The sequence below is a fragment of the Sorex fumeus genome, unplaced genomic scaffold (assembly GCF_029834395.1).
Source record: "Sorex fumeus unplaced genomic scaffold, SorFum_2.1 ptg000037l, whole genome shotgun sequence".
NCBI classification, from domain to species: domain Eukaryota; kingdom Metazoa; phylum Chordata; class Mammalia; order Eulipotyphla; family Soricidae; genus Sorex; species Sorex fumeus.
In genome coordinates, this window is record NW_026606094.1 from 47,384,534 (window position 1) to 47,403,799 (window position 19,266).

Below are 19,266 nucleotides of genomic sequence, written 5' to 3' on the forward strand. Positions count from 1 at the left end.
AAGGAGAATCATTCATTCCAGTAGGCTCCATCTTGTCCTCAGGATGACTTACCCAATTAGCTGGTGAGTAGTTATTTCAAGAACACAAACAATATGAGTCTTTTAAAAATTCACTGAAGACGTTTGTAAAAATAATTATTTTAAGAAATAAAACTTACTACAGAGCAATATAAATGGCTTTCAGATTATGGACTGTTTTGATTAGCCATGCCCGAGATGCCTGCAGCCGACTGCCATTAGCATGGATAATTGAGAATCTGCTGTATTTCCATTTTAACGCAGTCTCTCTAATACATTTCAGGCACTGGGATAGAAAACCAAACCTTGAACTATTGCTTCACCTTACATGAATTTAATACATGGCACTAACCTCGATATAGTCCAAAGAAGCCTTCATACCGCAGCACTTTCTTAAAACAGTCAAAGCTGTTTTTATACATTAGCTCTCCCACAAAAGAACCAGTGGATCTTTGGTTCTGCATGCGAGTTTTCACAAGATCAATGGGATACACCGCAGTAGCTCCCACAGCTGAAATCAAATAATGTCAGTATTTCAGGAGTTTAGTTAAATCAGAGGAAAGGAGGAGTATAGGTAAAGTCAAAGAAACAATTTGGTAACATACCAACATACCAATTTTAAAACTGGAACAACTTTCAATTTCTTAAATAAACAATTGTGACTTTTAATTCAAAAATTTCCTAATTAAAGACTGTTTACAGCTTAAATTTAAAAAAGTAAAAAAGAATAATACCATAGCCTTAGCTCATTTTTGACTGGTTTTAGACAGCTCATCTCATAGGTATGGACCAGCAATTAGCTTGTGGGAAACTAGAAAGGCTTTGTGCTAGAACAGTCAATGTGGAAAAAAAGAAAAAAAAATAGTAAAATATAAAGATTTGCACTTGTTCATGACTAACCTCCAGCAATAGAACCCAGACCAAACCTGTAGGCCGACTCTGCAAGTTGTAGGAGAATTGGTCTGGATGAATCAACTGAAGCCTTCTTCTTCCCATATAAGAAAATTGGAAGATAGGTGATAGAAAAGAGGAAAGATAAAATGAAACATATTATTTTTTTAATTACTCACTTTGACCTAAGTTCATGATATGACAAGAATGACAAAGACAAAAGTAGGGTTAGATTCTGTGAGTTCTTATTAATAAGGAGTTAACAGAGAATATCAAACTTAAACAAATAAAAGCAAATATATTCCCACTCACCCAATATTCTGAACTACTCTGAAATGATCAATTTTCATTAGTGACCAAAGAGATGTAAATTTTAGAAGCATTAATCTGGCATCAATCTTTGTTAATCAAATTGCTAGGTTTTCTGCTATGCATAAATGCACATGCATGTATGTGTGTGGGTTTTTTTTTTTTTTTGAATGGCAATACCTAGTTTGGTAGGAGTTGATAGAAATTAGTGCTTCTCAAACTTTATTCTTAGCATTTAATCTAGTATAAGCTGAAGGAAAACCAAACCCTCAAAATGAATGTGAATGAATGTAACCTCTGACAATGCCAAAAAAAAAAAAAAAACTGGATAAAAAAGTCAGATGTGGAAACAAGAAACAAACTAAAAGAGTACTTAAAAAGTGGTATATTTTAAACGCAAAATCACAGATAAGCTAACTGTTTAGTAATAGCGGATTGTTAAAAATATTGCTATTATCTTAATAAAAATTAGCATGTCATCAAAAAGGCTGATTCAGAAGAACAGTTGAGATTAAGGTTTTTTTTTTTTTCAGAAATATAAAGTAAAACAGAAAGAATATCATGTAATTCTCCTTACTTTTAAAAATACTTAAAATACTTCATGACAATCTTTAATGAACAATGTGAAAGACAATATACGATGTTACTTTGTTGTATTACTAATGTAGAAAGTAAATTAAATTTATATGCATACAAAAATAATACTAACATTTTGACTATATACTGCCACAAAGAGATCAGCAAAACTTCTATTGTGGTTACAACTACTGGTGGTTATTTTACAGTTATCGTTTCTTGCAATTTCTTTTTTTATTCACCACCTTTTCTAAATTCAGACTTCAGTCAAAGATCTTTTGACCTATGATCCTTACAGTATTTTTTTTTAAAAAATACCAGAACATCATAGAATATTGCATTTCTGTCTATACAAATGAAATAGCAATTTTATGTCACAGTGTTGTCAATGAGGAAAGACAGTGATAATACATTCCTACTGAATAAGTACATTCAATAAACTTTGTTTTTTTCAAAAGCCAGAAATTAAAATCGGTGAACAATGAAAACAATTACCAAGCCGGGCTATTAACTCACTGAATTTGGTTGTTTTCTATGAAACAATTCTAATAATCCGATAATTTGGAATCTCCTTTGAAAGTGTTGAACTGAAAATAGCTTTACATAGGAATGAGCACTTTCAAAAATGTAAAATATTCCTCCTGCACATTCCAATGGAGGTTTCCAACTTTATTCCAGTGCAGAAGGAAGTCAACAGCAACTTCATTTTGACAGATGCAATGATGAGAAAGGCCCAGCTTTGTCTTTGTCAATACAGAACACAGAAAACTTATAACGCATCAAAATAATGCATGAAAATACTTTAAAAATATCGGGAGTTGGAGGAGATGTCTACAACTGTCACAAGCTTTTCATGCAAAAGATAAGACTCAATGAAATTCCAGATGGTTTTACAACTTTTCTGAATTTAGAACCCAAGAATGCCTACGTGAGAAATCCCTCCTCCTTCTCGCCTCTACTTGGAGAAAAGTTAGCAGTGAGTCTACCAGGTGGATGACCTTCCTTGCTGAAAGCTGTCAGTGTTGTCAGACTCACTGGATTTCAGAGAGTAAAGCATATTCGAGGCAAGGCCATTGTGAATTGCTTTAAACCTCCAAGCAGCAGCCAATCATTTCCTGCTGTAAATCTCATCAGGCTATTTTAACCTTTCACGACCATATCAACAAGCACCCATCAAAAACTCTCAAAAGCTGCAGAGGGCAGAAAGGAAAAAAATGTGGGCAACAACTGCCAGCTGGAGAAGGAGAGGGATAAGGAAAAAGAAAAAAAAAAACTTTTCTCTCTCTTAATCCCCAAATTTCTGTAACAGCAAGTAGCGTGGAGATGAAGAGATAATCATCTGGCAAGCAGTGTTTAAAAATCAAAGAGAGAAGGGAGAGCAATGCAGCTTTCACCTCTGCACGTGATTATACAGTTCTCTCTCCTGCACTCCGGGAAACCAGCTTCCTCTTTTAACAACAGCCAGCTGGTTTTCCAGAGGTGCCTAGTTAGGATTTACTGAGCACACACCCACTACTTTTGAGTTACACACTGCACACAAAATTCGCCGCTGCGTTTGGGTGGGAAAGGGCTGAGAGGAGGGGGTCCTGGCTCGAGGCCTTCCAGTCCTAAAAATGTAGCCTGCATCAACCCCATTGTGGTCAAACTGGCGTCTCAGTACAGACCCAGAGCTCCGAGCCAAAAACTGTTAAGTCTCATAGGATTCAGAGATGGCTTTGCCTTAAAGGAGGTATTTTTCCCAAACGAAGCTCATCTATGAGTGGATTTATTGGACTAACATCATGTATGCACAACACATGCTCTCAAGGGTTTTAATTCTCTAATTCTCATCGCGAGACGGCGGAGCAAGAGTTAAATGGGGGGAGGCCCTGTCTTAAGTTTCTGACTCTCACAACTTCAAGAGATTGGTTTCTGTTAACCATAAAATAAAATTTAGCATTCCTCAAATTGTTTCCACATAACTTATGAATCCTTTCACAGAGAAAATAGGTCTAAAAGCTCTCAAACTATGACTCCAGACTAAACAAAATTATCTCATTTTGATATTCAGAAAAAAACGGAAGGCATGGCACTTAGACAATGCGCCGGCGAAGTCCCACTCAACTGAGCCAAGAAGGCTTTCACTCAGCCACACACCACCCCGCAAGGGATAGCAGCACACCCAAGTGGGGCTCTGTCCCCACATCACTCATCGGGAGATTTAGATGGGGATAGGAAAGACCCGCCTATTTTTCACACGGCCAGGCTTCCAATGCAGTTAGGAAATCACTGCAGCTTTAAAAGAAACAAGCAATCGCTGATGAATCTGTTAATCAGAGCATTTCTATGCCCTTTTCCACCCCCTTTTCAGTCTTTTCAAAGTGTCTGGATTTGGGGGGCAACATGAAAAAACAACATGCCAGTTATCAGTGCCCAAAACTAGGGGCAAAGTGTTGGATACATGACTCAAGAAATGCTGGAAAGCACGTCTGCTCCTTCTTGCTCACCTGCCTCTGTGCCTCAGCTGTGTTAAAGGGCAGAGTTCCCTCCTCCAGAGGAGCGATTCGCTCAATATCTGCTAAGGTCATTCGTCTGGAAGGAAAAACATAAACAATAAACACAGATATATTAAAATTGATATGATGGAATTTAAAAATGATCGCTTTCTCTTGCATATATTTCAGACGGTACTTAATATGTTTTTTTCTTTCTCCTAATTGCTACACTTCTTTTAGCTCCATCTCCTAAACCTCCTTTTATTAAACTAATTACAAAAAAAAAAAAAAGCCAACCAACTTACCCCCGTGGTTCATATAAATCTGCTAACTGAAACAAGATGTCAACTTCCATGGGTGTAACCTGACCGAATTTCTGAGCTGCCAGCACAAACTCCTCTGTATGGAAAAAGAGTTAAAAGGGAAAGATTCAAGAAAGAATAGTCACTAAAGCCAGCATTAACTCACGACACTGGAATGGGTGAACATCACCAAACTTTATTATTATTAGATATAGAATTCTACACAATCCAAACAGAAGGACTTTTGCAGGTTACTCATTGGAAAAAGGGCAGAAATTATTCTCTAACTGACTTGAAAACCTAGTGACACTTAATGGTTCTGAATCCATGACATAGATTGTTAGTCAAACTGCAGTCTGAGTAAATAAGAAAGCAGGTCTGTAACTTCACATGCATAGATCCCAGAAGATTATACCAATGAAGCTGTTCCCTGATTTTAAAATCCCATTGTAACAGTAACTATATGTTGTCCTAAGATTGTGGATGAACCCAGCATAAGTTTATGGAATTCTTCATGTACCTTTTAAAGGCCATCTTAGAGTTTGTGTAGCATAAATCCTAGCAAGATTTGAAAACATTTAAGATATTTTACTCTCATTTGATGGCTCTCTTTATTTAAAATGTGCATAAAATGGTTTTTGTTTGCTTCATCTTATCAAAGGATGAAGAACATCCATGTTAATGTGTGTCAAAGTGATAGAAAAATATGTAACGTAAATTCTTCTTCACGATAATAATAATTTATCCAGATATTGTAGGCAAGAATTCCAACTTATTCTCACTCACCTTTAGTCACCTCTACATCTTTCCTGTTGCCAGCCAGAGTGCTGTAGATCTTTCTAATCAGTTCCATGTTGTTAAGAAGCGAGTTAAATCCATTAAAATAGGAGAAACTAACTTGATGGGATGTGGTGCCCCCAGCAGCCTCAAATAAATTGAAAATGAAAGAAATAAGAAAAAAATGGAACGAAGAAGATTCAGAAGTATGCATATCAAATGCTAGTTTTAAAAGCAATCAAAATGCTTGTATTTTTTAAAAAGATTCTAAGTATTTTTCTTTCACGTTCAAAAAAACCTATAAATGATTTTTAGAAGTAACTGAAACTAATCATGAGCAGAATGTACTTTCCAAACACAACTCTGAGAAAACTAAATAAATACATGTGTAGGGTTTATAACAGGACCAGTAGTAGTTAGTAATTTATGGAGTTCAAATTTCAGTTGAAAATGTTTTATAAGTTTGTTTATTTCACCTAATGAACAATTCTTACAGGCTTATACATGCAAAACTGGACTATACATATGCACATGCACATATGTGTACTTACAGATGTAAATTATCATGGCAACAGACATACTATGAAAAGTGGAAATCTAGCATTAATATCATGAATTGTCATGTTACTTATAATCAGCAATAAGTAATCATTTATATACAGATTACATTGCAAGATTTTGGCAAACAAGCATATTATGGTAAATTATGAGATGTCACATGCTTTGACAGAGGTTAAAGTGGTCAGAGTTCAGATAACCAGAATTTGTAAGAAATCATATTTCTCCAGAGGGGACAAGTGAAATAGACAGCTTATCCATTATTAATGGAACTTCAGTTTGGGGTTTCAAATTCTATCCTTCCCTAACAAGGCAAAATATTTTTAATAGAAAAGTACTTCTTTAAAACTAACAACCACATAATTCTTGACTTAGTAATCATTTTAAAATGCTGACATGAGAGCTTGAGATGAAGTAAGAAAGGAATGGACTGAAGAAATGAGGGTGAGATTAATATTCCATGTCTCCAAAAGAGACGCACCAGGGGAGAAAGAAAGAAAAAAGAAAAAAAAAAAGCTACTCTGAGTTCCTCCTTCTGGCACACACTACAGTAAACTTGGATGATGAAGACAGAAAAACTCCTATCCCTGACACCAACAAAAGGAGAAATTACAGATTTGGCTTCCAAATTCAAGTGACCATCAGAATCATCTAGGAAGCTTTAGAAAATTAAGTTCGGGTCCTCTTCACCTACAGATACTGAATCAGTAGCCCTCAGTATCTCCAGGTTTAAAAATTATCCCTGCTGATGTTTATGCTCTACTAAGGGCTTACGTACATACACACAGACACACGCACACGCACACGCACACGCGCGCGCGCACACACACACACACACACACACACACACACACACTCATCTATATATATTTACATCTCTGTATAGACCCCCAGGACATTCTCACGGTCCATGATATAGAACAATGGCTAAAATTCCACCAGAAGGGAAGCTCCATATTGGTTTAAAAACTAGTGTGTTTCTAGTTAATTTACCCACTACAACTAGCCCAAGTAGAATCAGCAAGGTGTAAGATCATATTTTGAAAAACATCAGTGCCTAAGCAGAAAAATGCTAAGATCATTTCTTTCCTTTTTGTAAACAAAATTTTTAATTAAAATGAGAAGGGAAAAGGGGCTGGAGCTATAGCACAGCCAGTAGGGCATTTGCCTTGCACATGGCCAACCCGGGGTCAATTCCCAGTATCCTATATGGTCCCCTAGCACCATCAGGAGTAATTTCTGAGTGCAGAGCCAGGAGTAACCCCTGTGCATCACTAGGTGTGACCCAAAAAAACCAACATAAATAAATAAATAAATAAATAAAATAAAGGAAAAAGCACATCATTGTAAATAATTAGTCTTTTAATAACCCTATTTACTTATGGCTGATACAGTATACTATTCTATCAGGGGAAGGTATAACTTACAGCTACTAAACACTCTTCTACAAAAGGCGTCAAGACATGGGGGCGGATGGTGACCATGATGTCTCGGAAATCAATGGCTGTGACTCTTCCAGTCTTGGCATTGTCCCTTTGTACAAAGGCTTGCTTTGCATGTTCTAGCTGTATTTCCTATAAACAAGAAAGTGAAATAATGGTTTACTTATTACAAATGAGTACACAATTTTAAATTTAAATGAAGAAATATAGACTCTGTCTTGATTTCTTAAAACCCAACTGCGTGTTAAATTGTACTTGCTACTCTATTATTCCCTTCCAGGGAACTTTGCTCAGTGAAGTGAACATGTCTTGAGAAAGTACACCCACTTTAAACATCTTACCTCCCAAAACAAAATAATTTTCTTGCTCTATTAGAGACCCAATATAGTAAGAAAATAAAAACCAGAACAAAGTTTCGCAGGTTTTAAGATCTAGCCAAATTCAGCTTTGGTGATGTGAATCATCAGAGGAAAAACACCTACAGGGATATTAACTTCTCTCTAAAGAAGAGAAGAAAATTTTCAACAGTAACATGTTACATATGAAAAAACAGCAGCTGAAAATGGCAAGTCCCTATTCCTCTACCACTGGGCTTCTCAGACTTTGTTTTAGGGCTACACCCAGAGATACTGGTTCTTTGCTTTGGGATAACTCTTGGCTGGGCTCAGAAGACCATATAAAGTGCTGGGGACTGAATCTGTGTCAACTGTGTGCAAGGCAAATGTCCAACATGCTATACTATCACTCTGGCTCCAAGGCTTCAAATCTACTAGTATTGGGGGCAGGAGAAACCCTTATGACTGGCTGCCCTGTGCACCTCTCCCCTTTACTCTTTCATTTGGATGCTGGTAGCCCCTTCTATACAAGGCCATGAAAATCAAGATGGCTTCCAGAGGAGGCCATATATTACTATTGTAGACCATTGTTCCAGAGTTAGGTGCTGGGTGGTATGTGGGTCAGGAGCCCAAACTATGACAATACTGTATATCCACTTCATATGACCACAGATAGTGGGCCCAACCCTTGATCGGTAACTATGCTGTCATTGTCACTGTCCTCCCATTGTTCATCGATTTGCTCGAGTGGGCCTAGTAACATCTCCATTTTGAGACTTGTTGTTACTGTGTTTGGCATACTGAATATGTCACGGGTAGTTTGCCAGGCTTTGCCTGCGTCGGTAGCTTGCCAGGCTCTCCGAGAGGGGCAGAGGAATCGAAGGTGGCTCGGCCAGGCTGGCTGCGCGCAAGGCAAATGCCCTACCGCTGTGCTATCGCTCCAGATCAGTAACTATACATAAAAGAAAATCCTCTTCGTGATAGCACATGCCAGTTTTGACCTAATACCCTGCTGAAGCTAAGACCTGATATTCCTAACCCCACTCTCCACTTGTCACTTAACTAATTTGGAGGCATGTTAGTCCTCTGTCCTCACGTCTTCTCATTCCCCCAACATAGCTTCTCTCCCAAGGACCTAAAGGGTTTTTTTTTGGTTTTTTGTTTTTTAACAGGGTTAAATTTCCAGATTCCAATTCCTCATTCCTACTGCTGGACTGGAACCAAGGGCCCAGAGAATACATCCAATTTCTAACTATCATATTGCATAAAGAATTAAAAATCATACACATCACAAATTTTACATGTCCTCAAACTTCAAAATCCTCTTCTAAGGATAAGATTAACGTTCAATTTTTACTCAATAACAGACAGGCCACTTCCCTACCTATAATTTTCAATTCATTGTTTGTTTCTAGACCACATCTGGCAATGGTTCAGGTGACCACATGTGGTGCCACAGACAAACCTGGGTTGGCTGTGTGCAAGGCAAGTACTACACATACAATACTATCTCTCTGGATCCCATTTTCAGGTATTTAAATGTCCTTTCCCTCAAAATAAATTATTTATAAAATCATATGTCTTACACCTTTAAAGGTTCACTCAAGTGCATCTTTTTTTCACTGATGTTATAGGTTTATAGTATTCTCAGAACCCACCATTGGCCCAGCTGTCAGTTTTGTTTTCTCTTCTGATGTCTGCAATCCAATCTGCACACAGCATCCTTTCAGAACCTCACACCTGATCTCAATGCTCTACAGAAACCTGTGATGGCTCGTCATCACAAAACCCATCTCTGATGTGGATCCCCCCCAAATCCTCTACTAGCTGCTCTCAACCTCATTGAGTTCTGTGGGCCCAAACCAGCCAGACCTACCATATATAAACATCTTCCTATGGAAGAAACAATTCTCTCACCTAGGAGATTGTGGCTCTCTCTCTAGCTCCTGAAATACTGCCACCTTCTCCAAGCTTAGCCCAATGTCACCACTTTTCTAACCAAAAAGAACAGATTTGAGTCCGTGTGGTGTGCTACCTGAACCCCAATTAGAGAACCTGCTCGTAGTCTAAATTTATATCTCCCCCCTTTATATGTCAAGGGCAAAAGATTGTCCTGTTCCTTTACATATGGTGTGGTGGACTATTTTATGTATTTCTAGGGGGCTCTCAATGCACCAAAGACATAATCATTAGTGATACATATCCTACAAAATCAAGTGAGTGAAAAAACCCATAATGCATTGAACAAAAAAGGGGTTCCCTGTACAAGTGCCTCCAATTTAAGAGAAAGAAACAGATTATTAAACACCCTGCAATGTAAAATGACCACAGTATGTATTCAATTAAAAGCAAATGAACACAGTCTCCTTTGAATTTCCATACCCAGTGGCAAAGCTCGGTAATCCAAGGATAACCTAAACTAGGATATTCCAAGGAGGCCACAGGGGAATGTTGTATAAACTGGGACCATGGCATGGGATCAGTGGGCCAACAAGTAGGACAGCAGGGTCACAGAAAGGAACCAAGGTATAAGGAGACAACGGTAGGAAAGACTGAGAAACATTGCTCTAAACCACAGAATCAAGTACGTCTAATTCTTTACCTTCCCCCCAGTTAACAATTCAAACTGTGAGAGAACCTCACACCGCTATACCAAACTGACACTGCTTTCCCAGATCATTCTGTCTCTGAAAAAAAACAGAAAACAGGAATCTAGAATGCGAAGACAAACATATTTGTAATACCCAAATGAAGAACAGACCAAAGGGTGAAGAAATGAACATATATCCTCAACCAGAACAACCATGCTAATAGCATCTAGTGCAAATGTATAATGCCCCAGACCCTATTGTAAGTATGTCATAAAAATGATGTCATTTAGGACTCAGAGCAATTCTCTGTGAGATCCGTACTACTACTGATGTCACTGTAGCAGTTGAGATATCATGGACAAGATATGATGGACAGAATTCAGAAATCTGCAAGTTAAGCCCAACAGTTCCACTCTAAACACCCTAAAGCTCTGGCATTCTCTCTACCTCATGGGGAGTATGGATAATAGTACAGTTACAAACCTAAATGTAAGAATTCACTAAAGTGAAGAATCTTAATAGCTAAGAAAATGGCAAAAAACCTACTTGCCTTTATATTGTTCTTCACGTTCTAGACTCTTTTGTCACTTGTTTTCTTTTTTAAAAAAATCCTAGATATTTTTCATAAAGGCGAAAGTTTTCTGTGCACTCAGAGCACCAGGAATGTTCTAGCAACAACAACAGAGATGAAGGAAAGAAACAAAATCGAAGTCTTATCTTGGCCTTGCTTACAATTTGTTCTCTTTCTCACAAACCCATGAGACAAGAAATAAAATCTGAGGGACTCAAAGAGTTAGCACACAGACACTGTGGTATTTGGTTAGTAATAAATGGCCTTGGAAATAAATTACCAGGTTGACTACTTAAATCAAAGTTCTTCCAAGGCACCTCTAAAGCTACTTAAGAAAGGCTAAGAGCACACTTAGGACCAAGACACAAGGTTCCTGGACCTGAAACCAGACAAATAAGGACAGTGCATTTAGTATGCACAAACCATAGCCTATGTAAGATAGTGCATTTTCAAAAAGAAAGAACCAGAATGGGTTAGCCTGTGATACTTAAAAAAGAGGAAAACAGTGAGAAAAGAAACAGTTACATTCAAATATTTAAAGTCTGATTAGTTCTAAAAAAGAAGACAAATTGTTTTTTTGTTTTTTTTTTAAAGTCAATGGTGAGAAAATAAGGATTTAGCACAAAACAAAGAATAGTTCACTGGTAGACCCACTCAGCAATGAAACGGGCTACCCAGCAAAGTACCTTGTCACTAAAAATGCTGTTTAAAAGACAGGCAAAAGAATTAAGGAATTTATTTGATCTTATACATGAGGGCATTATAGAAACAATATTCTGTGGTGACAAAAAATCTAAAATTTTGGGGGCAGAGTGATAGTACAGCAGGTAGGTTTATTGCCTTGAGAATAAATGACCCAGGTTAGAGCCCTGGCACACCATGTGAGTATCACCAGGAGTGACTCCTGGGGGCTGGTGATAATACAGTAGGTAATCTGCTTGCCTTGCACTCAGCAGACCTGGGTTTAAGCCCTGGCACCCCCATATGATCCCCAAAGCACCCCCAGAAATGATCCCTGACAGAGGTAAGCCCTGAACACAGCAGGGTTGTGGCCCAAAACAAGTAAACAAAAAACAAACAAAACAAAAACTTGAAGTTAGAAAAGCCATGGAAAGTTCCAAGACCAACCATGTCGAACCTCACTGAGAGGATTCAGAGAAATGGGCTTGGATCCTAGAGCTTGAGGGTCTCTTCTACAAAATAGATCCAGCAATGTCTACTGTACAGAGTTGTATCCAGATGATATTCCTGGCATGTATTTAATAAATAGTACCTTTGAATTTTGTGTAGGTCAATGGTTTAAAGACTCCTAAAATTCCTTGCAATTTAATAGGAGTCAACAACAACAAGAAGTTACTTATTAGAAAGAGTAGTAACTCCACTGAGTCATTTTGAACAAAAACAGAAACAGAGAAATGCAGACAAAATAAGGTGGAGAACAACAGTATAAACTCAGGCTCTGAACACCTACTACAGGCCAGGCACTATGCCAAAACCTTCAAAGACAGCATTTCATCTAAGTCTCTCTTAATTACTGTGGGAAGTAATAATTATCTTTAGTGGACAGAGAGGAGTCTGAGGACTGGGGAAGTTAGGTAACTAGTCCAAAGTCACACAGCTGAGATGTGAGATCTACACTAAGATACCGTCTGGCTTTAAGATTAAGATTTGAACCACTAATTTATGTTGCCTTGGATAAAAGTATTGGAGGATTACAAATAGATCTGGACCAATAGAAAAGAGGGTTAAGGGAAAATGTGATGATCTACATAGAAAAATGGAGTGGGATATACTCAAGGAACAGTCATTTTGAATGTAATGGGAAGATAGGAGAGTCAGCCACAGAGGAAAACACTTACGGAGAAAACATGAGGTGGATGACTAAAAAAAGACACTTGGAAGAGCCGAGTTTATGTTAGAAACACAAGCAAAATTAGAAACAAAGAAAACCAAAGCACAGGTAGAAATGTAAATATGAGAAACTAAAACAAGATTTCAAGTGTTATCAAGTGCGTGCTATGCACCAGGACTGCTGAATTTATTTGCTTCCCTTCTATATCTTCCCACAACTGTACCAGGGGCTTGCCAATCAGCACCTCCATCTTCTGGAAGATGAGGTCAAGGATAGTGAGGGTCACAGCAAGGCTGTAAGGAAAGTGGGCATGCACCGTACTGGCCTGGCCCCACAACCAGAATCTTCACACTCACAGTGCCTATCCTTTCAGAGCGAGGCCAACCAAAATCCAGAAGAAAAACAATATCTATACCAGAAAGCGACGAGATCAGCCCATTGCACAAACAAAGAGCAGGCTGAGCACAGAAATGGAACTGACACCTAAGTGAGGACAGAAAATAAAATTGAGAGCCTGAGACCTTCCAGAACACCCTAAGAGCTGGGAAGATAGCCGTGTTCCACCGAGAGAGCTTTTAACAGGTCTGGCACTCAAGGGCTCGCTAAATGCTGCTGCTGGATACAGCGCAGCAGAGCGAGGACGGACCCCTCCTCCTGCTAAGGCCACAAGGTCCCGGCGCAAGGAGCCGCACAGCTATCTCCCGGGCAGCTCTGCTCCAGCACATGAAAGGAGGACCAATTTTTCTTTAATATTTGCCAGTGAACTCTTTTCTGTTCCCTCTATTCTGGTGCATGATGATTAATGGAATAGGCTTTTATTGCAGCAGTTTCCAACTACTTCAACACACCCATTCAGATTGCTGTAGGGGGAAAAAAAAATCAAACTCTTCAAAATTGCTAGTTGTACAGAAATAAACATATATAGGGGTTATACCACTTTAGGTCTAACATTCGTGTTTCTAATAGTTCCAGGCCTGTCATTTCCTTAATAATCTCCAATTTTCAAGTGGGTATATTTTGAATGCAAAAATTCTCTCCACCTCTATTCAGACATGCAAGTTTGTGCTTCAGCTGAGAACAATTTATCGGGAACAAAAATAAATAAATATATAAATAAACCAGTAGACCCTCAAAGCAAGCAGTAGATCCAGATGATTTATATTATAAAGCCAAGAACACAAAACAAAGAAACCTGGCTAGTTTGCAGTTTTATGTTTTGTAGAGTAAAATTTTTCTTTTAATGCCAGAAACTTTAATACAATGTAGAATCATTGATAAAGAAATGATTTGAAGGATTCTTTTGGGAGCCAGAGAGAGAGCAATATGCTGAATGCATACTTTGTTGCATGCTGGCGACTTTGCTTTGATTCTGGAGACAGGGTCCCCTAAACAGGCCTGGAGTGACTCCAAAGCACAAAACCTTAGAAGTAGCCTCTGAGCACTAACAGGTGTGGCCAAAAAAAAAAAATTCTTAGGGTTCATGGTAGAAGAATTCTGTGGGTAACATAAGTAATTGTTTATGAAAATAAGAAAATTCCATAAAGAGAATTTGCTTACAAGGTATTGCATTTAATCAAATTTCAAATAAATTCTGCTTAAATCAAGTATTAGAACTTGTCTACCATTTAACATGTCCATGGCATATTCTTTCATAATCCTATGTTAATGTGTATTAATTACATTTAGTTAAACCAACTCTAATTAAAGATCCACATATTTTAAAAGCAGAGTTTAGGAATGAACAGAATTTAGCAATGAAATAATAGGTTGAGGGAGATATAATTTCCATTCTTAAACTTGTTTTCTGCACTTCCTACATTCAATCCATGTAGTCAGACTTTCAAAGCTCAGAGTGAAATTGTACCCTGTTCACTGGGTGGGGTGTTTGATTAAAAGGGTCATTAGAAGCAGCATTGCATGTAGCACAACATGTACTGCAACCCCTTGGCAGAAACCAAGAACAGAGCTTTTCCATTTCAATTTCACTGCTCTTCTGATTTAACGTTAAACTTCACAGTGGGTACCAGCCAGGGAGATGCCATATGGAGTGCTCATTTTTACTAGGATGTACTATAAAAGCCTGCACAACAGGCTGCTCAACAAAACAGCAAGCTGACTAACATCATGGACACAGCAGCAACAAGGAATTGTGATTTCCTCTGCCCAGAGAGGAGACAGGCAGTTGTAAATAAAAGGTCTCCTTGTATCCAATTCTTCCAGAGACGGGATATTACCATATCTTGGACACCCATTGCCAAACTAGCAATGGCTTCCATTTGGGCACAAAACAAAGTCTAATCTATGAGAAGAGCTGAGGGCAAGCATGTGGCCACTTTCAGTATTATTTCATTCTGAACATCAAATGGTACTATATTAGACAGTACCAAAGCGGTACTGCAGACCCCATCTGGTCCAACTTAAAATCAACATAAAAAGCATTCGCATGTTAAAAATGCAAATATAACCGTGGTCTTTGGCTACTAAAGATCCAGAGTCCTGATATTTTACCTAACACAGATGGCAAGTTGGGGGGCAAAGGGAAGGCACAAATGGCTTGGGTTAGTCAATTCTAAACAGAGACCTTCATAGTTGTCTAGTAATCAGTTTAAGCAATTACGGGTTCAGCAACTCCTACTGTAAGCTGAACTGTAACTTCTATTCTAAGTGACTGTTTTTTGTTAACACCTGAAAAGCTCTCTCGATTCTTAGGAATCTGAAGTTGAACAGGTTGGGGGTTATGGCTTTTTTGGAAGTTGGCTGGATTGGAGCTGGTGGTGTGGCTGATGGTAAGAATCTTTTTTGAACACATAGAGCTTTTTGCATTTACTTTTTTGGCCTTGTACCAGGATGCCATGACAAATAAAGCAGCAAACTGTTAATGATGGTAACTATAAAGCCCAGATCACAACTGACTAGCAGAGTGCATACCTGACTTCCACAAGGATACATAGCAAGGTAGCAGATTTCCAGAATCTGAATAAATTAAATGTCCATATACATAGAAAGTAATTGGTGCAATATGCAAGTCATGCTAATGCATAAGAAATACCTTTCCCTCTCAAAAAATATTTTTATTTGACAAAAAGAATAAAATCATTCCGTCACAACAATGAATATGGCATAGTCTGGCATCCAACAGGGCTGTCGGAGGACATCTGACCAACAAACATGAAGGCCAGCCTGGGACATCAGACAACACTGGTCACAGCTGCTGGTCTCAGTAATGTCAACTTTGATTTCTCTTTCGGGATTCCATCACCCTCTTTGTACAAAAGAAAGACCTTCCTAAAAGTATGATCAAACACTCATACCCTGTGATTAAGTTTAGGTCACAAGGTTCTTAAAATTTCATCTGATGAGAAGACATGGGAGGGCGATTTTCTTCCAAGTCAGCCATCTTGTCTCTTGGCTAAACCTTGGAACCCCAACTTTTAACCTGGCCCTTTTGCAAGTATTGAGTGCTGCTGATTTCATGATGAATCCTCTTTCTGGAGGAAAAAACTCTGGAAACAAATCAACTATGGCTCTGTAAAATGGGTAAATCAAGTCTCTCATGACCCTCCTAACTCCAACAAAATCAGGGACATTCCAGCAACACACACACAAATGGCAATAACATGTCAAGCACTGCACTGCAGTCACCTCTTCCCACTGTGCTGCTCAACATCCAGCTCACACACGTCTGGAGCAACAGTAGAGTGAGTAGGGTGCTTGCCTTGCATTCAGGAGACCTGGGTTGGATCCTGGCCACCCTATATAATCCCTGGAGCTTGTCAGGAGTGATCCCTGAGGTATGGCTCCAAAACAAACAAACAAACAAACAAAAATTAGATGTACTTAAAGACTGATGATACAACTCACTTGAAATAATTTAAATCATTACGGGCTGGAGTGATAGTAAAGTGGGTAGGGTATTTTCCTTGCAATGCTCCTGGCTCTGTGTTCAAAGATTACTCCTGGTAGTGCTCAAGTACTATATGTGGTATCAGCGATTGAATTTATGTGGTCACTTTCAAGGCCTGTTTCTTACCCAACAGCAATCTCTCCAGCCCTTGACCTCATATTTATCATGCATTTGACGTGAAATTTAATTTTTGGCCTTTATACAGTCATAAGCCTTTTACAGATACAAATACACAATATACAAAACCTTTCACAACCTCCATATTCAGTTATGCAATCCTATATGGAGTAGCTAACCATTGTAAAGAAGCAGGGTTTCCCCAACTTATTTAGGCTACTGCCCCCTTTTCAGAAAAATGAATCACTCAGCACCCCTCTGAAATTTACCTTAAGAAACAGATTTTTAAAACGTGGATATTGTAATTTGAGTTTCATTATATATATAATATATAATATATATAGGCCACCCGAAGTGTTGAGATTATATTTGCACTCAATTTCTTTCCTTTTCTATTCTTTGCGAAAGATAGTGGTGCTGAAGACCATGGGCCATGGGCACTTTGGTGGTGGTGCATCAGAATTAAAATGTCAACTAAAATTATAACTAAAAATGTTCAGGTTACTATTGCAGCTATGTAATTACAATAATAAAAATCATAGTAAAATTAAATTTAAAAAATTAAAAAAAAAAAAGACAAACAGAAAATGGCTCTCAACTCTCTCTGAGTGTACTACTGGACCCTGAATCATTCCAGCAACCCCTTGTTTGGGAAACACTGAACTAGGTTATTTTTTAGTTTGTGGCTCGCAAGTTACCAGCAATGTCACTATTTAGAACCACTATTTAGAATGCTTGGTAGGATGGAAATTTCTTAAGCCCCATCCAGACCTTAAGACTCAGATTCACTGGGGGTAAAAAGAGAACTATGTATTTTAGAATAATCATCTTATGGAAATTTCACACTCAAATCAGAAAAAGAGTAGAAATTTAGGAAAATTAAAATCAACTGCACTTCTGTCAGATAGTAGACACATCCAGAAATTTCTCCAGGCTTCTGCTGTGCTTATTTTTCAGACACAATAGCAATTACTTAACAACTAGTCTGATTCTAAGGATAAATAAACATAAAATTACTAAGTTGAAAATACTTTATGAAAATACTAAAAAAGTACTTTTTTTAGTTCACAGAAGCAGTTATTTAATAACAGGTATAAGTGTTTTTAATAATAACTAGGCCTCCGCCCCTCTTGGAGAGCCTGGCAAGCTACGGAGAGTATATCGCCTATACGGCAAAGCCTGGCAAACTACCCGTGACGTATTCAATATGCCTAACACAGTAACAAGTCTCACAACGTTACTGGGCCCACTTGAGCAAATCAATGAACAACAGGAGGACAGTGACAGTGACAGGTCTTTCTATTATAAAAACTGGAATCACTGTCACTTCAATATTAAAACCCCGTGTGAAACATGTACTTATGATTATAAAACATCAGAATGTAATTGAAACACACTCCCCTACTAAGAACTTTTTTAATAATCAAATGTGGCAATGAACAGGAATGAAAAAGGAGTGCTATTTGTCCAACAACACTTAACTGCACGCCCCCATCCCCCATCAGGAAAAGAAACCAACTCTATAGAATCTGACACAGTGCAACAAGTGGCAGAGTTTCATATTTATGAATCCCTCACATGCTTGTGATCCTACAGAAGAGGCTAGACTCAAGAAAAGTTGCTCTGTATTTTCTGGGGTACTCCTTTGGGAGCCTAGTAAAATCCATGTGCTTTCGCCCAGAAAATGACTTGCAAATGGAAATTTTTACCCTGGAGTCTGTTTATTCTTTTGCATAAAAATGGGAGTAATGATAATTACCTATCACGACATTGGGGGGATGCTATTACTGAAAAAGAATAGTTAAAAGCATTTTGTAAATTATAAAGATTGATACCATCATTACTTCTATAAGTGGCTTAGGAGTAACTCTACAAAATAATTTGATAGAAAAGTTGAAGAAAAGTTGAAGTACTTTCATTTTGTACTCACAGTTGTCTACAATAGCCACTCATAAGAAATGGTTAATGGGTCTCAAGAGACCCTAGGAAGGAGGCTTTGGTTCCAATCGACTTGCATTCAGCACCATTACGTGGGTACAAAGCATATGAAAGGCAAGTCAGCCCAAAGAATATCCAACTAATTCACTCCTTTATCAATTTTATAACCAAAGGAAATGGTGAACTGGCATTTAAGCATTCCCCTAAGCAGCATTAACTACCATCAGTGGCCGGGCAGCTGTCTAGAACATACCCAGAAGAACACAGGGGCACCTAAAATCCAAACAACCTCAGGGAAGCTTATACCGAGCTCATGCTAGGTTAGATAAAGTAAAAGTTTCAAATGAGAAAAAAAAAATACCACCTTGAAGAGAATGTGACTGCCTGTCAATCCCAAGCAAATGTGCACAAATAAGCAGCACAAGAAACATGGTCACGGGTGATTCTGCAGTTGGCTGGCACTAAGCTGAGCTATCTTCGAGGGACCTTCAAGGAGATACTTGCAATACTGCCATGACTCAGAGTCTCTAAACCACTGTCCCTGGCTGTCTCAGGCTGCTCCTCTCTCTTGTTAGGTGACAGGTAGCAGCATGCACAGTGGCAGTTCATTC

The 19,266-nt window shown here is 38.3% G+C and overlaps 1 protein-coding gene across 2 annotated transcripts in view; it reads right to left on the minus strand.

Annotated features, from left to right (window-relative positions):
- Positions 1-19,266, minus strand: part of SLC25A13 (solute carrier family 25 member 13) — a 196,309-nt gene that overhangs the window by 65,468 nt on the left and 111,575 nt on the right. The window contains exons 6-11 of one of the 2 annotated variants that reach the window (XM_056118359.1): positions 7,333-7,479; positions 5,357-5,495; positions 4,574-4,667; positions 4,281-4,365; positions 919-1,003; positions 371-529 (exon numbers count right to left, since the gene is read on the minus strand). In XM_056118359.1, the coding sequence (XP_055974334.1) occupies positions 371-529; positions 919-1,003; positions 4,281-4,365; positions 4,574-4,667; positions 5,357-5,495; positions 7,333-7,479 (709 nt within the window). Of the gene's footprint in view, positions 1-370; positions 530-918; positions 1,007-4,280; positions 4,366-4,573; positions 4,668-5,356; positions 5,496-7,332; positions 7,480-19,266 lie in introns of both variants that reach the window. The other variant, XM_056118358.1, reaches the window with a different exon arrangement.